Genomic DNA, 22,734 nt, shown 5'->3' with positions numbered 1-22,734 from the left:
CTAACGAAGAACTAACGATTGGTATATAGATGTAAACATTTCTCCTCAGAAAACGGCGCGTGCTAGAACCCGGAAGTGTGAAGTTAGCGTACCCACTTATAATCGGCTATAACTTTTTTATTTTTTGAGAACTAACGAAAAAACTTGGGAACTATCGAGAACTAACGATGAACTAACGATTGGTATGATCAAAAGTGGATACGCTAATATGGGTACGCCAACTTCACGGACCTCGAGTTGACCCTACTTATTCCGCTAAAATGATTGTACCAATACTGTCATGGACTGAAGATCCAAAAATGTGTGTCAATCGTTCCGTTCCATTGTGATTCAACATACAAACACAGAATATGTAGTGATTGTATGAAACTTGAGTAGCAAAGTGACTCGTGTAGGAGTCATTTACGTCATAGGCTACACTCCCTGGTTGTGACATTGAACATGAACTGTTGAACTTTGAGAACAAGTGACTATACATTCTAAGCTACACAGGACGATAGACTTGCCTTTCACGTCATCAAAAGGGCGTTATCTCTTTGAACAATGGCCAGACTTTTTACATTAACAATGAGACAGGATGATTCTGTACCTAGCTCCTCAGTGCTTTTCGGTTTACTTAAGTTATCGTTTACTTGGTAATATCCAACATTTCCTTTTCTATTTGCCTTTCGAATATCATATTGACGTTAGTTTGTAAATATAGTATGTGTAAGATTTTTGGAGTGTTATTTTTATTATATGGCTGTGTTTCACCTTCACGTTTTCATGATTTCAATGACAGTCTCGTTTTCAACGTCGAATAAGGTAGGACTTATGTATTAAATGGATTATCAATAGCACCATAAATGAAATGTTGGGGATTATATGTATAATTAAAGTATTGATAATAATTAATTTTCAAACGTACATTCGTTGATTAACATTTTTCATACTCATTTTAATCTTTTGATGAGGGGTTATTTGCTGATGTCATTACAATAATTTACATAATCATATACATAATTTTCATAATTTACATAATTTACATTTACATATATATCTATAAAAGAGGAATTATGTATGTATGTATGTACCTTATGGATTCCGAAACCACTCAACAGATTGTAATGAAAATTTCAGGCATTATTACGCATTATTCAAGGATGGTTTATGTGAAGTTTGGTGCAGATCCGTTAAAGGAGCTCTGCCCCAGAGGGTTTTAAGGGGTCCAGTGTCAGACTTTTGGAACTACAATGTTTACAAATAAATATATTTTAAAAGAGGTGTTTACTTTCACCAAGTGTGTTTAGGTTTGAAACACAACATTCTGTATTAGTCATGATTTGAAATAGTGCCACAATGATTCCACAGAATGTAGAACAGGAAACTATTTTACTTTTCGATAAGTCCAAATACATTAAACCCCAATCGCAGCACACCTGTGCACTCAACAAAATTTAAATTCTCCACTACTGCATTAAATATGTTAACACTAGCTGTAACCCGCGGGCTTTGCCCCGTTTAACTTCTTAATTTTCAAGATTATCTCGTTCGCATGGCTCAATCACGTCCTGGTTGAAGTTTGTTCGCTACGCTCACTCACCTTTAGGTTGGATCGCAATCATTTTCATCCTTTATTGATACAAGAATGTCTCGTGAAAAATTCTTCTTGAAAATTCGTAAGCTATAATACTTATGAAGACGGTGTTAAAACTAAAATAATAGTGTACTACAAATATGTTTGAATGTTTAACACTTTTTTCTTCCTGTAAATATTTTTTTATTATTTTTAATTGAAAAGTTCTTCTATTGATTCAAGTAACATCGTATGTATCATCGTGCCTAAATTTATTTATGTTGCCTTTCTCAGTATTCCATTTTATTGTCCATTTAGGTTAGTTTATGTTAAATTAAAATAAGCTACTCATAAGTTAACGTCGGGGTGAACAAATCGTAAGGTCTCCAAGTTTACAGATAACATTTACAAAACCGGGAGCTCTTGCAAAGGACGGGCGGACATTAATTGCGCCAACTGACCACAGTCAGGTAGTTTGGTATTCCTGAATTGCGCCAACTACTCCAGGGAGCCACCCAAAACGGTCACTAAGGGTAATAGTAGTATGTTTCCTGATCTAAGGGGCGGCCCTCTTTGACTGTACAATTGAGTAGGTTATGTTAGGTTTGGTTAGTTTGATTAAGTCAGGTTAGGTTAGGATAGGTTAGGATGACATCCAAACAAATACATTCCTTCTGGCGGCAACTCACCCCTAGTGTCTTGGGCTTTGCGTAATTAAGGAACTCTTTGGTGCAATTAATGCACGACCCAACACCGTTGATTTTATACAGTAGTTAGTAAATGACACCAACGACCACATAAGACTTACAATCAACCCGTCAGGGGTGTGACGTCACAAGATGGCGGTAGGGTCACGCAGCAGTTAGTCGCATTATCACCTGATAAGCTAATTGATAACGCGTGGATTGACGCAGCCATCTGGACCCTTATCAGGCTAATGTCGATGGAGGCGCTTGTTTATATATAAATAAACATTTATGTTGACAAGACGCTGATTAAAGAATGATTGCTTTGATATGGAAATTACGCTAGTCATATTGACCTCCTGTCTACTTTGACGGATTGAGTATAGGTCTATCATTGTTTTATGTACGACTAGCTGTACCCGCGGGCTTTGCCCCGTTTAACTTCATATGTGAGCTCGTTCGCATGGCTCAATCACGTCCTGGTTGAAGTTCGTTCGCTACGCTCACTCACCTTTACGGTTGGAGCTCGTTCGCTGCGCTCACTTGCCTTCAGGTTAGCTCGTTCGCTACGCTAACTCGCCTCCGAGTTGAAGTTCGTTCGCTACGCTCACTCACCTTTTGGTTGCAAATTAGCTGTTGTTATAAATTTAAAAAAATAATAGTGCTGCACTCTGTTGGTAATCCTTGTAACTTAAATGCTATTGAACATCACAGAACAGAACCAACTTGTTTAATTGAAACAGCTGTTATGATTCAATAAGTCCATTTAAATATGAGTACTCATTAGGTTAACATGGGAAACTCCAGAGCCACTGGGGCGGAGCCCGAGAGTCCGATCAGAATAAAAACCACTTAGTTTTCCTATTTAATGCCTAAAGAATCAGTGTACCAAATTTCAGCCTCCTAGGTAAGTGGGAAGTGGGAGAATTAGTGATGAGTGAGTGAGTGAGTCAGTCAGTCAGTCAGTCAGTCAGTCAGTCAGTGAGGGCTTTGCCTTTTATATATTTAGATTTACAACATGTTAGTAAATAATACCGTATTTTTTCGGTAGCCTTTGTGAGGGCAGTTTACGAGAGTATAGTTAAACAAAAGATAATAATCTATACTATTATATAAAAATCTAATGGTGTCTGTGAACCAACTGGGCTTAAATTATACAAAAATATAGCTACCATACCAAGGACCATTATAGGACTATTCACATTTCGATACTGACCGTAGGCTTTGCCCCTGTGGCTGAGGTGAACATTTTAAAAGTAAATATTGATTGGTCTCCATGGCTGTGATGAGAACACTAACAATGTTTGTTTACATTTGTTTTGACATTTAAATGTAAACAAGAAGAACCGCTAAACTGCTTATTTCAAAATATCAGACAGCTGATACAAAGAAATTAAATATAATATTTTCCATAACTACAAGGTAGGTTTATTTTAATCTAACCTATGCTTTTATCATGGATTATTTATTCTAAAACTATGTCAATGATTATATAAAAAAATTCTATAACCGTTGCTGTATCAACTCCGGCTCTGCTTTGGATTTTTTAAAGCGTCTAAGTTATGAAAATAATGTTATTGATATGTTTTCATGGAAACAGTATTTAAATTACAAAGTATAGATGTTTTATATGAATTTGGAGGCTACTTTAAATAAACTCTAACTGCTTAACACGTTCAGTGCTGAAATGGGTTAGTATTGCGTGCCTAAAGTGCTGAGATATGATTATTGATAACTCCCCAGGTAAATGATGTGAATGCATCCAAAATGTCATTAGATGATCCCCAGGCATCCATTTTGGTCATTATTGGTGACGTCACTTCCGGTACGTCAATTGATGTAGTCCGCCCGAGGGGCCGGTTTGCTGAGTCACCGCGAGGAAGAAGTAGTCCGTTTACTGTCACATTTGTGTCTAACGACCCACAAACTTGTTCCTTGACACAACATTTGGTAATTATTGGAATAATAACCACAGAAAATTATATACAATCCGTCCAAGTGTCATTTAAAACGATGGTCAATGCAAAACATTAGTTCACACAAAATGTCAAAGAAAGAGTTATTATTATTTATAAAAACACTGTTCTTACAGAGAAGACGATTATAGACAAATTTAAAAACTATTCAAAAACTATTTACAACCCCACCCACCGCATTTACACACACCACACAAAAGTACGAGATTACCACGGTCCCGTGCCGAAGTGAAAACCCGGAGCTGAAAACGATTCGCGCCAAAATAAACTTGAGAACTGGCACAACAGGCTGACGTGCGATACAACGTTCCCCGTGTATGGCTGAGCTCACACTGAACCAATATAGTTGCAGTGGCGCGACTACAGCTTTTGATGTAGTCAGCCATAGGCGCTTGTAACGTACTACATCAATTGATGTAGTCAGCACTCAACGTGTTAACACGTGTTAGATTAACTTAACATAACTTGCACATCACATTGTTTTTCAAATGTATATTTATGTAAAATAAGTTATTGTGTTTTGCTAAACCTATGCTTAAATTAAACCAAAGAATATCATCAATAACTAAATTGTACGTTGATTTTTGTTTTCTAAAATCTGTAGTATATGTAACTACTGTATATTTAATTATCAAATGCTAATACAAAATACTCTTATTTTATCTTAACATAGCTTTCGATTCACATTTACTTTATTTGATATATTTATTATTTGTGTTTTGCCACACCATTGATTAAATTAAACCAAGGAAAATATCATAAAACTAAGCAGTACACAGTTTTCTTTTGTTTCTAAAATCAATGAAATATCTGTTACTATGTTTACTTAATGGTAAGTGTGAAAATGTAAAGGCAATTGACGATGGAACTGATTAAAAGAACGAGTTTGTATATTAAGTTGTTTGTTGATATTTTTGTAGAGTAGAATCAGAGATGCAATGAAACATACTGTATTTGCTATTACATTTTTTAGTCCTTGATGCTTTGAGAATCATATTAGTTTTGTCTGCTGTCTTTAATTCTAAATTATTTGTTTGAAATTTTTTATGGTACCTATAGATATAGTTTATTTAATATTAAAAAAAAAACTGTATATTTCTTAAGTTTATAACAGCTGACTTAGTTTTGCTAATGATTTATTGTGAGTGAAGAAACTGAAGATGGAAGGATTTGTGATTTAATATAAAGAAGAGTGAAATTAAAAAAAAATGTTCATTTAAATTTAATAATTACTATTTTTGCAACTTCAAAATTGAAATTTAAAATGTCAATAATAAATTAAAAGATATGTAAGATGAAGGTAAATCATGTATGTCAATGTTTTATTCGAAGAATTGGTAAGTTTTCTCATATCAGCCTACACAAGATTTAAAATTAATCAAAACCAAAATGGTGGTATCCACTACTTACCAGATTTAAAAGTCATATAACTTAAACGTTTCTATTAAGGCTATACAAGTTGAATTTTGTTTCTAAAAGCGTTGGCGGATGTGTAACTATTATACAGGGTTAGTAAAAAGTGTGGAGACCCCCTGTTATTTTTTTAACGGCCCATACTAGAAAAACTAAACTCGGCACACCATTATGGCATGTTATGAAGTATTTTTTGGGCATAACCGCCACTTGGTGTTCATCCCCAAAATGGGGGATTTTGGGGGAAACTAAAAAATTTCAAATACGAAGACCCATCGAGTGAGATTATGGGGAAAACTCAAAAATTTTAAATGATAAGCCCCATCGAGTGACCTCTCATTTTAAAGGTCATAATAAAATATAACGAAAAACGCAAACTATAGGTCTCTATCTTAACACAGTAAAATATGGCAGCCAATTGAATATAAAATTGCAAAGTTATTTCCGATTTCTAAAGATTTCATTCAGCTTGCATTTTTTACTGGATTGAGATAGAGACCTCTAGTTTGCGTTGTTACTTTTCTTTTACCAGGTCCTTCAAAATGAGGGGTCACTCGATGGGGCTTATCATTTAAAACTTTTGAGTTTCCCCCAAAATCCCCCATTTTGGGTTTGGTAAGCAAGTGGCTATTAGGCTTAAAAAGTACTTCATAACATGCCAAAAAGGTGTGTAGAGTTTAGTTATCCTAGTGTGAGCAGCTACAAAATTTACAGCGGGTCTCCAGACTTGGAAAGCTGTAAGTTAAATTTAACTTCTGAGAATTTCAATTGGCTGCCATTTTTTACGGGATTGAGATAAAGACCTCTAGTTTGCGTTGTTGGTTTTCTTTTACCAGGACCTTCAAAGTGAGGGGTCACTCGATGGGTCTTTGTATTTGAAATTTTTGAGTTTCCCCCAAAATCCCCCATTTTGGGGATATACACCAAGTGACAGTTATGGCCAAAAAGTACTTCATAACATGTCATAAACGTGTGCCGAGTTTAGTTTTTCTAGTATGGGCCGTTAAAAAATAACAGGGGGTCTCCACACTTTTTACTAACCCTGTATATGCAACAGATGTAAAGATAAAAATGTTTCTATTTTGTGTCCTCTTCCCGTTGCAAAGCACGGGTACAACAGCTAGTTCCTAATATAATTGTAATAAAACTAGTAACGGAGGGGCATTTGAAAATAAATGCGCAGTTTAATACGGGTCTACGATTTGTTTCCGAGGCAAAATGAATCCAATACACTACTCGTATACGTTCTCAAGATTATGGTTGTTTAGAACCATTAGGTTGACCATTATAGGTGAATATATAATATTTGAATTGAATAATTGAACTTGTTGATATTAGATCTACACTGTAAAGAGTGGTTTACCAACCTCGATCAGGTCGCAGTTGCCAAAAAAGTAGCCAATTTTAAATACATTTTCACAAAGTCTCTTATTTACAATCTGACTGTGGTTAAACATAAACATTTAACTGAAGAAACTGATGTTAAATTACAATTCAAATTTAAACCGTTATAAAGAAAGTTGGTCAACATAACTGGATCTTATGGAATCAATAAAACGTTTATTTATAGGAACAAATTAGACGTGAAAGGAACGAAGCCCTAATAGAAATTATCTTTTTAATTACTATTTGCAGGTGTGTTAAATCATAAGCTTTAAAATGACACCGCAATCGTGAAAATCTGTTAAATAGAACGAATGCAAAAGGGATGTGTCAAGGAAACACTTAATAGAATGTTACATATCTGAGTTAAAAAAAAAATTATAAATAGCCTACCTTTAAAAAGCGTAGTAAACAACAATGCTGTGAATATCTGTTTGTTTGTACACTCTAAGCTGCGCCTTCATACAGTCCCATGCTGACCGCGTCTTCGGCCAGGTACACACGTTGCGTCCTGTTTACAGTGGGCGTCCCACAAATCCTGATACTCTAAACTATCTTGGGTAAACGCCTACACAAGTCAGTAACAATTGTCTGCGTTAATGGTGTGTGTTTCTCTCATAGTTTATATGAAATATTTTAGCGTGTGATTTTCTCTGTCATTTACAAGTTGATCATTCTACTGGAAATTATTTACCGGTTACTGCACCTTAAACCATTTAGATAAAGGTAACAGTGGATAAACATTTCAAGTGATTTTAACACTGAATTTTTTTTGTTTCAGGTAAATAGCGTTCCTGATGGTTTTGCGATTCCTATAACCATTGGTAAGCTTCAGTTGATATCAGTAAATACAAACTGTCGTCTGAATTTTTATAGTACTATGGTTTATTTTAGATGTGACAATGTCTGAAATTATGTTGTACACAAAATCAGTCAAAACTTGCTTTTAATTGTAATATTGACTCTTTAGCTCACATTTACATTTATTTTTGAGCCTCCGACCTTTTTGGAAACAACTAATGTTGCCACGGAAATTAGTAATTTAAAAATCTAAGTTAAATTTACGCAATAAAAAACCTTTTTAAAACAAAACGTTTTGTTTTAAAAAGGGTTTTTTATTAATAAATTATTTTATACTTTTTAGTTTTTTATGTGTGTGGATGTTAAATCTATTTCAAACACAGACAGAGTTCTATTTTAAGACAGAGGCATGTGGGAAATCTAAGGTTTATTTGAGTTTATTTTCCTATAATTATGTATTAGATTGAAAGTATGGCCTACCTACTAACTATAAATATATCAATCTATTTAATTTTTTGTTTACTTTATAGAATACTTAATAAATAACAATTGACAATATTAACAAACACCTTTATATATGCAATCAGATTGTTTATCTTTATTTTGAAATGTTTGTTTGTATAAAGAATCTCTTGGGGGCATAACCTGTACCTCTTAACCTCTGCTCTTCGAACTGCCAAATTTAAGTATTTACAGCTGACTTAAATTAATTGACATATTTACATTCTTTCAAAATGTAAACATGAAAAATTGGGAAGCCCATGGGGCGAAGCCCAGGGGAAATATGAAAATTAAATGATATAATATTGCATTGTCATCCATTTGTGAGCTATGTTTTAAATTTCAAGTCTCTAGCTCATCGGGAACTACGTTTAAAATTGATATAATAAAAACAAGCCCATGTGTGAGCTCCATTTGTGAGCTATGTTTTAAGTTTTAAGTCTTTAGCTCCTCGGGAAGTTAGTTTAATATTGATTGCAAAATTTGCACCGGACAAGAAAGCGAGCTAATAAAAACGTTTTAAAAATGTTCATAGTTAATCATACTTCCTACTGATGTTGTAAATGTGAAAGTTTGTGTATTTGTTCGTTTGTATGTATGTTTGTTTGTTTGAAGTTCAATCACGCATTAACTACTTACTGGTCGGTTTGGCTGAAATTTGGTGTGATAGCTCACATTCATAATTAATATATGGACGCATTATTATCTCAACAATTATTTCGGGCTCTACCCCAGTGGTTATAGAGTTTCCCATGTTAACAGGTTCAGTCCCAGCCGTCACACTTCCCTGTATGTACGGTCTCTCACCACACGGGAGTGAGTGTAATTAAGCATTTTATACTTATACGCCAACCCCGCATGTAGGACGGGTACTCTGCTAGTTATTTAAAAAGAGTTTCGTGATCTTGGGGTCTTGGAATTCCTTTTACTTCCATAGTTAAAATATCACTGTACAGTACTTATTTAGACTTATTTATGCGTTGTAGAAAGTTGTCTTGTCGATACTCCCGCTAGTTTTTTAAAGTTTTTTTTTTATTAGCAATTGAGTGGAGTTTTGTAAACTTCATTGTGTCACTGTTTTTCGTGGAGCTGTTGTCCCTAAACTTGCTGAAAGTTTGTTCGCAAGCGAAGGGTACAACCAGTCCTCATAAGTTTTAAAATCTCTAACATTTGACTACTGTATTAGTTTAATGTAATGCCATTGACTATGAATCCTTAATAGTCAATGGTAATGCTAAGATTTTGAGACGATCGATTTACGCTTCGTACCCAAGTTAGAATCATGTTGATAGGTCATCAGTTAAAACTATTTACTCTTGCTTAGTTTTCATATTATTTTTTGTGATATTTTTTTATGTGATAATTTTTTGTAATGTCGTATGTTTATTGTCTTAATGACCAAATAAGCAAAAAATGCTAGTTTTCGTGAATAGTTTTAATAAACAATAGGAAAGGGAAACACAGCATAATAATATTGGAAAATATAATTAGAACTGGTTTCAACAAAATGGATAGCCGTGTAGGTTACAATTATAGTTAATTAAATAAAACAAAACCCTGATAATCATGAATACATTCATTTGATAAGTTTTAGCGTAAAATGACAATTTTTACTAAATAAAGTAGTTCAATTTATAGAACGGGTCTTCCGGCGGACGCCTTCAATCTGTTTAGTGACTCCGTCAAGTAGCCCATATCAGTTGTTTGCCTAGAGAAGATTGCAGGATCTGATTTTTCCCGGCCTATTCCCACGAGTTTGTCCTTGTTCTAGGTCCATTTTCACCAATAGTACTGGTTATAATTTTATTGGTTATAATATTGGTTTAATGGTTGTCTAACGTTAGTATATTATTAGATATGGTATACAGTTGAAAAGGGTCATAAGATGTTTGCAAAAAAAATAATTAACAAATATTTGTTTGAAAATGGCGGCTATTGTAAATATTATAATTTAAATTCCTAATTATGGCTGATTGCAGATTTTATGGAAAATGTCAAGAACACTTGTACTTAGCATTTACGAATTTCTATCAAACAACACCAAGTTCAATAAGTTCGAATAATGGTTAGGCCTAGCTGAGAAATCGCAATGTTTATTGTACAGACCAGACAAAATAATGCCAAGCTGTTAAGGTGTGCTATTCGTGTTTAAAAATCGTCGTTTCCCAGCTATTTACAATAAACTTATGGTTTTCTAAAATCGTATGCCAAATTACATAAAGATATCTTAAACAATTCTTAAGATATAAATCTAGAACAAAAAATGAAAATGGTGGATATTTCGCAACAAAAAACACGGTATTCAGGTATTCTCGATTTTTGTGTACTGCCATAGACTAGGCAACTTTATCTATGGTACTACTGTGTCCGTTCTCATCCAATTTCTAAGTTGCTCTCTTGCGGTTTACCTTGTAATATCAGAGACAGCTAGCTACAATTGAATCATAATAGGTAATACACACTTATTAGCTCAATGGATGAGCTATCAAAAATAAAGGTAACCGAGTTCCACTTGAATTACCTTAGGACATGGAGACGTACTGTCTTTCGTTACACATGGGTACAGGGGGTTTATTAAATCTTTGTATGATATCAAACGCAAAAGAGCCTGCGAGAACTTCAGACAAAATCTGTGATATCTTGATGAATTCTACAAAATAAATAGCATATTTAACATTAATTAAAAAAATGAACTTGTTTATGCCAAAATAATATATATTTACGTAACCTAATAATTCAAAAGTGGATAAAATTAACAGTATTTCAAATAAACTTTACGAGAATTGCAATATGAGTTTATGCTCAGCAGTATGTTTTCTGTAGTTTATGACACTATCTGTCGGAAAATGACAAAAGCGCAATCTACATTACCGACACAAGCACGGGGAAAGGGCATTACGATCTGCGTTACCATCGTGATTTATGTATGTTTATGTGCAACTAAAGCCCCTAAAATTAATAATCAACTAGCTGTTGTACCCGTGCTTTGCAACGGGAAGAAGACACGAAATAAAAACATTTTCATCTTTACTGTACATCTATTGTATTCAATAGATTTGTAACTATAGATAGATTATCTATTGCAAAATTTGTGGCCTTACTTACTTGCATACTTGTGATCCCACTGGAAGCTTTTCAGCCGTGGTCGTCATGATAGTTGTTAGCCTTCACTCTTCAAGGAATTTTTCTACTGAATAATAGGCTTTATTTAATAGGAACATCTTCAGCATTTTCTTGAGTTTAGCTTGATCTTCACAACTTCTGATTTCTTGTGGAAATTTTTTGAAAATTTTGCTTCCTGAATATTGAGGACTAGTCTGTGCTAGTGTAGTTCTGCGGTGGTTGATATGGATACTATTTTTTTGTCTTGTGCTGTACCTATGGAGTTCTCAAATTGAAGGTATGCACGCACAGATTTGCCATCAAGCATCGGCATGTATTTATTTATCTACTGTATTACTCGACAAAAAAATTGATTTATTTTGAATTCTTACTACAATTTAAGATTTATTTCACCAGTTATAATTACACAAGTTATAATCCTATATATTTTGGTCTAAGAACCTACAGTGAAATACTAGCTTTAATTTAAGCTATTAGCATTGACTATAAATACCAACATGTATATATAGTCAATGCTATTAGTTATTCAAATCAAACGAGTTTCAAGCAAAAGCAAGGTGAAAAAAAATATTTTACGCCACACTACATTATTTTGATGAACTTTCCACGCAAGGATTTAGTCCAGAAAACAGCTGTTTGCCGCCAGCTTATTCAAATGGGGTTTCATTGCGTAATACTGTTCTGCAATGAGTTTTACCGGACACCTATCAGCTGATTATACTGTATTTTCGTGGCAATTAGTGGTTATAAACAAAAACATAACCTCTCATGACTAGTGTTTATTAGTCCTTTAGTTGGTGGAAATATATAAGGATTTGTACGGATTAAGTAGTATGGCGTAAACTATCGTACGTAACTCGTCCAAAATGTGTGTACCGGACTCGTATGGTTATCCCGTACTCGACTTCGTCTCGCACGGGAACGACCACACTCGTCCGGTAAACACTTATTTTCAGGACTAGTAACGTAATATACTATTTCATAAGGTTTTTCTATGATAAAAATCAATAGCTTATTGTTATTGTTAATTGTTTTTGTTTGTTGTAATATTGTTATTGTTTTTTTTTATATGTATTAGATTCAACATAATCAGTAAATTATATGCTTTAATTTGAGCTATTGGTAGTTTTCATCAGTTAAGCTCTAGATACTGCATTACTCATTCAAAAATCATAAATTTTATTATTTCTTGGATATTATATTTATTTTAACGCTGCAGAGCACCATGGGTCCTCTAGTCATAATTAATCCACACCATTATCTTCATATAATTCATAATGACAAATCTATGTTGAAAAATCTATCTATGACAAATCTATGACAAATGTTCAAAGACTTAGGGAATGGTACCTACTCAAGTTTTTGTTTTAAAACACGAGTTTGAAAATCATTTATCCCGCCAGCCAACCAGGCCGCGGTCGGCTAGCCGGTCTGTAACGTCCAGCCTGAAGGCTGGAGGTCATCGCCGTATGGTCGACCACACACGGATGACGTCTTATCACCTGAGGTTTGCCGTTATCACCCGGGATTACAGTGATTGTGGTGATATCACCGCAGATAAGTGCATCACCGCCGACCGCGCCTCCTGGGTGCGTTGTGCTGCTCCAGTGATGCAAACTGCAGTGATAATAAGATTTGATTGCACGGGCATTTTAACGCCGTTTAGGGATTTGGCCAAGTGGTTTGGAATGTGGTGTGGAGGTTGATGATTTGGTTGGGATGTAAAATTTGTATATTTTACACGGACATTTTGTCTTACAAATGGGATTTTTAGCGTTATTTGGGATTTGTTTCGCTGTTTGCTGTGGTTACAAAGTTTTATTTTGTAGACTTTGTACTGCCACTTTGAAAACATTCTGAACACTATGTATGGGATTTTGTTGTTTTAGGTTCTACAGAAAATACCGATTGTTACGGCACGTACATTTTTATCGCAAGTTTTTGATCAGTCAAGGTGTTTGTTAACATTTGCACAAGGTTACGGATTTTATAAAGACTAGATTTATGTTGTTTTCTTAAGACTTACGCCACTTGAACATGCCAATTCCCCCTAAAAACTGTTCTATATTACATCGTTGTCGTTGTGCTTAGTTGCAAATATCCATCTATTAACCTGTGAAATGGTTTAAATAAAGATTTTACTCATAAACGATATTGCTACGTATTGCTAACGGCGTAACAAATCATTTAAAAGTTCAAACCATTAAAATATTTCATGGCTGCCAACATTCAGGTGTCTCGAATTAGGCTGTGTTATTTTGAACCGATAAATTTGAGAGATGCGAACTCTCTGCCCCCGGCTACAGAACTCATTATAGAGTGGTTGTTTAATTAGCTTTATCAGCTGATCGATGTCTTAATTTGGCAGAAAAGCGACGCCCGCACTCGCAAGCGCACACTCGCAAAAGTACGTCTCTGACGTAGCAATGGACCCGAATCGACGCTAAAGCTGCTTCGCCTAAAGTGTTGTTCAATTTCTTTTTGGAATTATATATCAGTCTGTTTCCTCTTTCTTTTTTTCCAATCTCCCTCAAGAGCATGACATTATCACACATCAATGAAACGTGAAGATAAAAGTGGCATGTTTTAAGTTTTGTAAAGATGAAACCTTTTCGTGGATTTTCTTCCGAATTGAGGATGGCAAAGTACAAAAGTAAAGTGTTCATCACGCACCGGTTACATTCCCAAAGACCTTAGATATTGGAAAATAATTTTGATCCTCTATTGTATGCTCAGCGCAAATGGTTAGTTAATAGCTATCCATTATAGCGGTTAAAAAGCATCCAAACATTTTGTTTTATAATGTATTGCAACAATGTAAGTAATACCTAGTCAATATTACGATAAAATATATTTTTAATCTATCAATCAAATAGAAATCCAACAGCATCGTGTGTATGAAAAGAAATCATTTAATGCGAAGCCCCCGAAACATTTATTACAGACAGTATTCTAATTCTCAGTGGATATAAAGCTAGTGTCGTAATATTCATAGGACCAGCTCGACCTGAACTCTCCGGGTCAGATGTTATGCAACCACACCCGGTCTAGCGATTATAATTATAAAATCTCGGGAACCAATTAGATTAGGCAAACATAAGCCGTGTGAAGCCTGCCAGCCAATCAGACGGGTGCAAGTGATTGAATGGATCAGCTGATTGGTCTTTGTTGAACAGCTGATTAAAGTAGCCAACCAATTAACTGGGCACAAACGTTTAATTGAGATAGTGTACTATCTCAGTGTTCTTAAAAAAAGTTGTTTGGTGTCGTGAACGTTGGAAAGAGTAAAATCTGTACATTGCGTTTAGCAACTTGAATTTTTATTTAAGTGTACATTGTTTTGATAGCTAGAAGTTTACTCAAATTCTTCATAAATAAAATATTTCTTTAGATTTTATTGCAGACCTACGTAGGCTCATTTTATTCAATTAAGTTGTTGCGTTAAAAAGCAATATCCTCTAATGTCAGAGAAGTAACAAATCTATCATATAATTTGGCGAGTCGGTGGCTCAGTCTGAGCGCAAAGTACTTTTGGCCCAAGACAGCGTGTCGTGGGTTCGGATCCTGGTACCTACCACTACTTTATATCAGTTCAGTTCACCCTTGTACTGTACCGGCTCACCCCTTAACTTAGATAATTTTCACGCACAGGCTATATTTGGCTTATATGAACAGACAAATGCGAGGTTAAAGATGTCGCAATTTCGCAAATCTCTTAAAGGAATAACTAACAGTGGTATCTATCTAACATGCTGCAAAACAACATAATTTACATCTGTAAGATTCCAATACTTTTTAATACTTTTCAATGTGAAGTTAGGGCCCCCGCTGATGGACTCAGATACCCGAGGAGTTCAGGATATCTATTACATTATTACATTGATCCAGTCAAATTTATGGTAATTGCTTTGTAAGATTAAGGAATACATTTGGCCCTCATGACGGGAAAATGTGTTTATTTGGCCTTTTAGAACGCTGTATCAAAAAGTAAATTCAACTGTGCCTAGAATAAAATTGTACCTGACTCTTATTTATTCATCTACCTAGGCTAGATACTGACGAATAGCCGAGACAAATTAATGATATTCAAATTGATATACATGTATCTATATATTAATAGGCAAGCATGTTTCTTTAAAACCTTTTTTCTCAGCTGGTGTGCATCGTAGGGAAAATCTACGCATACTGTTAGAAAGCTATTTTCCTGTAGGTGTGCAGAATCCCTTTATAAATTAAAATAGGCTAAAAAATAAGCACAAAAAATTAATTTAAAATTTTGAAAAATTTAACATGGATATTATGAGTTGCCATGCTGGTGACGAAATAACAACAAAATATAAACAGAAAATCAAAACAAATGGAAGAAACTCCAATCACATGTTCTATTCAAAGTGTGGAATGAAAATAAAGAAGTCTGTACATTAAATATTTTTGGTCGAGTTTTGACCACTGGACGACCTCTAGTATATATAAATATCTGCAAACAAATTACTTAGGTCATATTTGGATACAACAGAAATACGAAATACTTCTTCACGCACTAAATCGCACATAACGCGAATTAAGAGGCAATTTAACTCATAAGTGGATTTACAACCCTGGATCCTCCGCGAACATAGGTTAGGATTCCAAGGGATTCTATTTTATGTCAAAACGTCACCAATAAAACTGTCAAAGACGGCAGCACAAGTGAGCCACCTAGGGGCACCAGAGGTGTGCCAATTACTGATGGTGCTTTATGTAGCACCGAGCAGCCAATCAGGGCTCCCGGCAAAACTTTTCAAACTTAACACTGATTTCTTTTGACTTTTTTATGGTACAGGATGTTTTGGAGAGTTAACTGCGACGTGGTTTAGTTTACAAGCATGTTTGTGGTAGTGCTGAGACACCGGTTGCATGTTTATTGTTGTTACCGATGGTATACCATTTAACATTTTCAACGTGCAGATTACCTTTTATTTCATGGCGTGTTTTAAACGATTTCCAAACAACTAATTTTCACCAAATATGTAAACAAACAAATGCCCCTGTTAATTTAGTGTTTTCTCATGTCAAGTAATTCAAGTATTTCCTGGCCACCAACATTCAGGACTCTCGAATTTGTTGGGTTACAGCATTTTAAACCGAGATATGCAAACTTAGGCGGGCATTAATTGCGCCAACTGACCTGAGTTAGGTTGTAGGCTATTCGTGAATTGCGCCAACTATTCCAAAGAGCCACCCGATAAGTTTATCAACGGGGTTGCAATCAACAATATAAACAACTCATGTTATTTACATCGTTGGTCGCAAGTGGCGGCTCTCTTTGACTGTATAATTGGTTAGGTTAGGTTAAGTTGGGTTAAGTTAGGTTAGGTTAAGTTGGGTTAAGTTAGGTTAGGTTAGGATAGGTTAGGATGACACGTAAACAAGGTTATTCCTTCTGTCGGCAACTCACCCCTACCTGGCTTGGGCTTGGTGCAACTGAGGAACATTTTTTGGGACCCTCGAGGGCTTGGCGCAATTAAGGAATTCTTTGGCGCAATTAACGTGCGACCACAAACTCCCCGCTCCGGCCACAGGATTAACAAAACCTAACTCGAGTTAATTCATAGTGTGTGCTGACGTTGTAGCGTGTTTTTTTTCTTTACAAACATATTGTCCTCTCATGTCTACAGTTAGACAAATTTAAGACTAAACTTGTAGTTAAGGTGCCTTTTATTAAAATATCAAAAGTCAAATTAAAATTTGAAAATGTTCAAAGAGTGCTGATGATTTTTAAAAGCAAAATAGCCAAATGATAAATGTCAACCAATTACCAGGGAAAATATGTGGACATATCTGAATATATAGTTTGGCAGTTCCATGAAGTACAGTACTGTATTAGGAACAGGATGCTTTAGATATATTATAAACCATGAAAAATAATGAAGAATTAAGGATAAATAAATTTATTCAAAAACAAGCATTTAACAATAAATTTATTGTTAAATTTATTGAGTAATTTGTATTGTAAAATTTACTAAAAAATATGTACATATTTTTTAGTTACTGATAAATAGTTTAGTAACTAAGTGAAAATATCGATGTCGAACAATGTCAATACGGTTTAGTTCAGGCAGGTTATAAAGAAGGAAATAAATTATCGATTTGCCTCCTCAGATTAAACTGAGTTTAACCAATAAATCAGAAGCAGCGAGTCGAGAATAATCAATTTATCAAATTGCAGAGCTGGCGGAAAACATGTGGAGCAAAACGTGATTTAATTTGGCGAAGGCGACCGCGCTCTGTAATTTGATCAGATGTTTGTTGAGACGATTATAGATGGCGTTGATATCACTACTAGGATCAGCTGATCGACGAGTGGATGGTCAAATCTGCCTAAAAATGTATAATACGTTGATTTAAGGTTAGAACCCGTTACGTTTGACTTTGAAAACTGTCAGATGATCCCTCCATTCTGCTGTATAATCGATAACCTTTTTACGCGTGTGTTTTAAGTCCGGTTACTATTGAGAATGTGATCGTTGTTTGCAACTACAGTACAGGTAAGTGCCAGCAATAAAAAAATACTCTCGGTATGAACAGCAATTAATTTTTAAATCAATATGAAACAAAACACTACAATGTCACAATCAAGTTTAATTTTTGTACTTAACCTCTGCTCAAACTTCTAAATTAGTTCATATTCAGTCTAACATAATGCCATTGAACAATACTATAGTCTAACACAACGCCTTAACCCAAAAACTTAAAGAGAAGCAATTTCTGTCATTAGTTTATGAAAAGAAAACTGTTTGTGTAAGTCCTTAGGCTCGAATAAATATTACCATTGAAAACTATACACAGATAGACAATCACAGATATGATTCTGTAGTCATTGATATTACATCAAAGATTACATATACTTACAGCTGAACAGTATTGAATCAGTAGCCAAAATTATCCCTTGGACTCAGAGCTATTATACAAAAGCCAATTTAAACTTGTATTCGTCCCTATGAGGTCAACTAAATACTCCTGGTACTTTCTGTAAAGTTGTTCAGGGAACCCGTGATGTACACCTGTAATCAGCTGGTGATTCAAAACAAACGATTTCCCAAACATAACCTACTTAACACTCAGTAATTCTATTCATCTCAATGGCTGGAGCCTCCAATAAAAGGTCAATGGAAACCACTAGCAGAAGAATTCGTCTGAGTGATTTGACGGACCAGGACAAACAGTTGGCGAGGGAAGTGTGGCTGCTGATAGAACAAGACTATTTCGTCGTCAGCACAGCATTGTTTAAAGAACTATTCGACAGGCACCCTCACGTCAAAGAATACTTCGCATCTACCTTCGTGAATGGAAACTGGAACACACCGGCGTTCAAGAACCACATGATCAACGTGCTGATGCCTACACTAAGGCAGGTCCTGTGCTTGATGGACAACACAAGTGAAGTGACAAAAATCCTGCAGGACTTGGGGAAGAAACACAAACAGATGCAGAAGGGAATCACCCCTGCAGACACGGATGCGTTGAGAACCGTGTTGATGTTCGTGTTGAAGGATTACCTCGGAAATACCGCGACGGACGCACATTTAGCGGCAATGGACAAAGTGTTGCGGGCGGCATTTTGTATCTTCAATGATCAGTTGTGATTTGGTGGCGAGTTGAGAGAAGTGTTGGACAAGTGCATTTTGGTGTATTTGGAAGATTCCTTTAAATAATGTTTTGTCAGTTAAGTGAGTATGGTTTATTAGTAGCTAAAATAGTAGAGATGTTATGAGAATAAATACAATTGAAGTTGTTTTGTTGCAAACAATATTGAAATAACAATTTATGTTTATTTAGATTTTCATGTTGAGGAAGGTGTGATACTAAGACTAATACAACTACTCAGCACTCAACTTGGAGTTTATACTGTACAGCTAAACACAGTGGCTCTTTGTCCACGATGACGTAAAGGAATAATTAATTTAGCGTTTAATGAGTCTACTGTAGACTGCTAGACATTAAAGTATTTTCAGCACTTATTTTGTTTGGGCGGAGGTAATTGTTCTACTCTATAATTCCACAATTTCCTCATTCTATAGCATATTTTATTTTTTATTTATTTTTATTTTGCTTCCAACGGTCCAAACAAACCAATTTACAATTATTTTTTTATATAATGCTTTCTAAATGTTCCTATAACTAAGGGTCAAGCCAAACATGCAAAGGGGCTTAAGAATCTACTTAATGAGAAAACTTGACAAGACAAGAAGAACAACAACTAAAATCTGAGCAATGTTGACTAACAATGATAAATCTTTGATATAATTAACAATGAATAAAAATGTGTAGCCAACAAAGATAACAAAAATAATAACAACAACAACAAACAACAACAGCATAAACTACAATAGCAACAATAATAATAACAACAGGAACTAATAATGACAATAGCATATAACAATATAACAATATTCAGAGATTTTAAAAGGGTCATTGACCTACTCCCCAATTAATGTCAATTATCCATAGTAGGGGACGGCCCACCCCCCATCACAGAACTACGCAAAGCTATATATCATTGAGATTTAGGTTGAAGAACACCTGGAAAAGTTGCATGGCAAAACAATCGAATCAGCGCTCGGCCGGGGCCACACGTGGCGGATCGTCCGCGCGGCTTATGATCGTACGATCATAAGCCGCGCGACGATGTCCCGGCCACACGGAGCGGATGAACCGCTTCCGGTTGAGGTTTCCCAGCCTACGTACTGAGATTCTAAATGGTTTATACACTCGTTCTCGTTGTAGTCATGGAAGAAACACGTATGTTAGTTTGTGCATTAGAAGCGTGTGATGAGCTAGAGACTAAGGCAAACCAAAATCATTGGGTCCATCATTTCATAACCGATAAACCATTTGTGTTCCAAACCTTTTACGAGCACATGCGAAACCATAGTTCGGAGTCTTTTTTGTTACTATCGCATGTAGATAGCATCGTTTGACGAGATACTTCAATTGCTTTGACCGCATATAACTAAGGAAGATATACTCATGAGAAATGTACAACATGAGAAATCCCACATTATCTTTAACAAGTTCTATTGATTTGTCTGTATCGAACATTTTACACCTATAAACCGAAATGCACAAGCCCAAACTAAAAAAAAACCACTACAAATGCTTGAAAATGAGCTCCAACCGCGCGGACAATCCGTATCGTGTGGCCACTCTCATAAGACTACATGTGTCATCCCCTCCAACGCGGCTTATGATCGCGCGGACAATCCGCCCAGGCGGCTTAGGCCGGGGCCACACGACGCGGATCATCCGCGCGGACGGTCCGCGCGGATGATCCGCGTGGTACGACAACACATTGAATCAAATGACAGTGGCCACACGGGGCGATCCTAAGCCGCCTGGGCGGATTGTCCGCGCCATGTCGCGGATTGTCCGCGCGATCATAAGCCGCGTTGGAGGGGATGACACACGTAGTCTTATGAGAGTGGCCACACGATGCGGATTGTCCGCGCGGTTGGAGCTCATTTTCAAGCATTTGTAGTTGGTTTTTTTAGTTTGTGCTTGTTCGTTTTGGTTTATAGGTGTAAAATGTTCGATACAGACAAATACATAGAACTTGTTAATACAAACCATGTCTGTAGGATTTCTCATGTTGTACATTTCTCATGAGTGTATCTTCCTTTTAGTTATATGCGGTCAAAGCAATTGAAGTAGCTCGTCAAACGATACTACATGCAATAGTAAAAAAAAAACTCCGAACTATGGTTTCGCATGTGCTCGTAAAAGGTCTGGGACACAAATGGTTTATCGGTTATGAAAGGATGATTCCCAATGATTTCGGTTAAACTTAGGCTCTAGCTCACCACACGATTCTAATTCACAAACTAACATAAGTGTTTCGTCCATGACTACAACAAGAACGAGTAAATTAAACCATGTTCTAATCTTTTACAGTACGTAGGCTGAGAAACCTCAACCGGAAGCGGTTCATCCGCCCCGTGTGGCCGGGACACCTTCGCGCGGCTTATGATCGCGCGATCATAAGCCACGCGGACGATCCGCCACGTGTGGCCCCGGCCTTAGGATCGCCCCGTGTGGCCACTCTCATTTGATTCAATCCACGCGGATGATCCGCGTGGTGTGGCCCCGGCCTATGGCAATCAAGTTTTAATCCGAACTTCAGACAATTTGTGTAGTTTCATTCTTTTAACTGACAAGAAATAACAAAGAATCCATTAGCAAATAATTCAAGAAACTTTACAGATAAGTGAACAATTATTGAAAGCTGTGACAACATGATAATTTTAGTAGTTAGTTTCACTACTTGTAGTTGAGTTTTTAAATGCTGTTCGCAAATCGTAGTTGAGTTAGGTTTAGGGACTGACACAATAGATGAACTAATTAATTAGGCCTATAGTTAAAATCTATGCTGACACATTGAAATATCTTTGACGGGCCAAAGCCCGAGATCCTACAGCGTGGTAGGCTTTCCCACTATTTTAAAAAAAATGACTGTGTAGTTTAAATGTTAAACCAATACAACTAATAATGGTGACACAAAATAGCGTTATAACCAAATAACCTTCTTAGCGAAGATTCAGAAGCGTTTGAGCTAGCAGCAACCATTCACACATGACAGCCAACCAGTCGCAACGGTCTCGGTTTCAATTTTCTCGCCAGTGTAAACAAAGTGCAGCTGTTGTATCAACGAGCAAAAACAGCTGTAATGAAAATAGCGGGAAGTCAAGAAATATAATCAGCTGAAAGCGCACTGTCTGCTGTAATTACAAAGTGTCAGTTTAATTAAAAAGTCAGTCGCGCGTTCGAGTTATTAGACGATTCTCGGTTAGTAGCCATTTAACCTATTCTAACGTTGAAGGTTTTTACAGAAGTGGTTTGGTATTCGTAAAGGTGAGTTGGAGAAGACATTACAAATGAGCTCTATTCAGGTTCGCATAATGAGTTTTCAGAGAAAATGGCGTTCTGCTTTGAAATAGACAGTGTAATATTTACTGCGAGCAATAGTAATACTGTTTGGTGGGATAGAGGGGTTTCAAAGAAAACTAGAGAATTTATAAGTCTATGCAGAGTGTGATACTATATGGGTCAGAAGTCTGGGATTTGAAGCAAAGAAACATTTGAAAGTTGTTGGCTACAGAAATGTATGTGCTCAGGAGGAGTTGTAGACGAGATTGGAGGAACGAAGATATAAGAAGAGAAATGGAAGTTGATAAAGACATAGTAGATGAAGTGCAAAAGAGACAGTTAGTCTGGTTTGGCCATGTAAATCGTATGGACGAGGGCCGACTCCCACGACGAG

General features: G+C 36.0%; 2 protein-coding genes across 2 annotated transcripts in view; both read left to right on the top strand.

Moving 5' to 3' along the window:
- Positions 1-22,734, top strand: part of LOC128988082 (uncharacterized) — a 317,631-nt gene that overhangs the window by 64,680 nt on the left and 230,217 nt on the right. The window lies entirely within an intron of this gene.
- Positions 18,531-19,251, top strand: LOC128988083 (uncharacterized). The gene has a single exon (XM_054409280.1). The coding sequence runs from the start codon at positions 18,560-18,562 to the stop codon at positions 19,061-19,063; it is 504 nt and encodes a 167-aa protein (XP_054265255.1). The 5' UTR covers positions 18,531-18,559; the 3' UTR covers positions 19,064-19,251.

This window comes from Macrosteles quadrilineatus, unplaced genomic scaffold (assembly GCF_028750875.1).
Source record: "Macrosteles quadrilineatus isolate MER2022 unplaced genomic scaffold, UCM_ALF_1.0 Scaffold_2__2_contigs__length_208266976, whole genome shotgun sequence".
Classification (NCBI taxonomy): Eukaryota; Metazoa; Arthropoda; class Insecta; order Hemiptera; family Cicadellidae; genus Macrosteles; species Macrosteles quadrilineatus.
Note: the sequence above shows the minus strand (reverse complement) of the source record. Positions and strands in the feature narration are given on the sequence as shown.

What these genes read in the sequence shown, in the direction of transcription:
- LOC128988083 (XM_054409280.1), top strand. Translation starts at nt 18,560, where the DNA reads ATGGCTGGAGCCTCCAATAAAAGGTCAATGGAAACCACTAGCAGAAGA.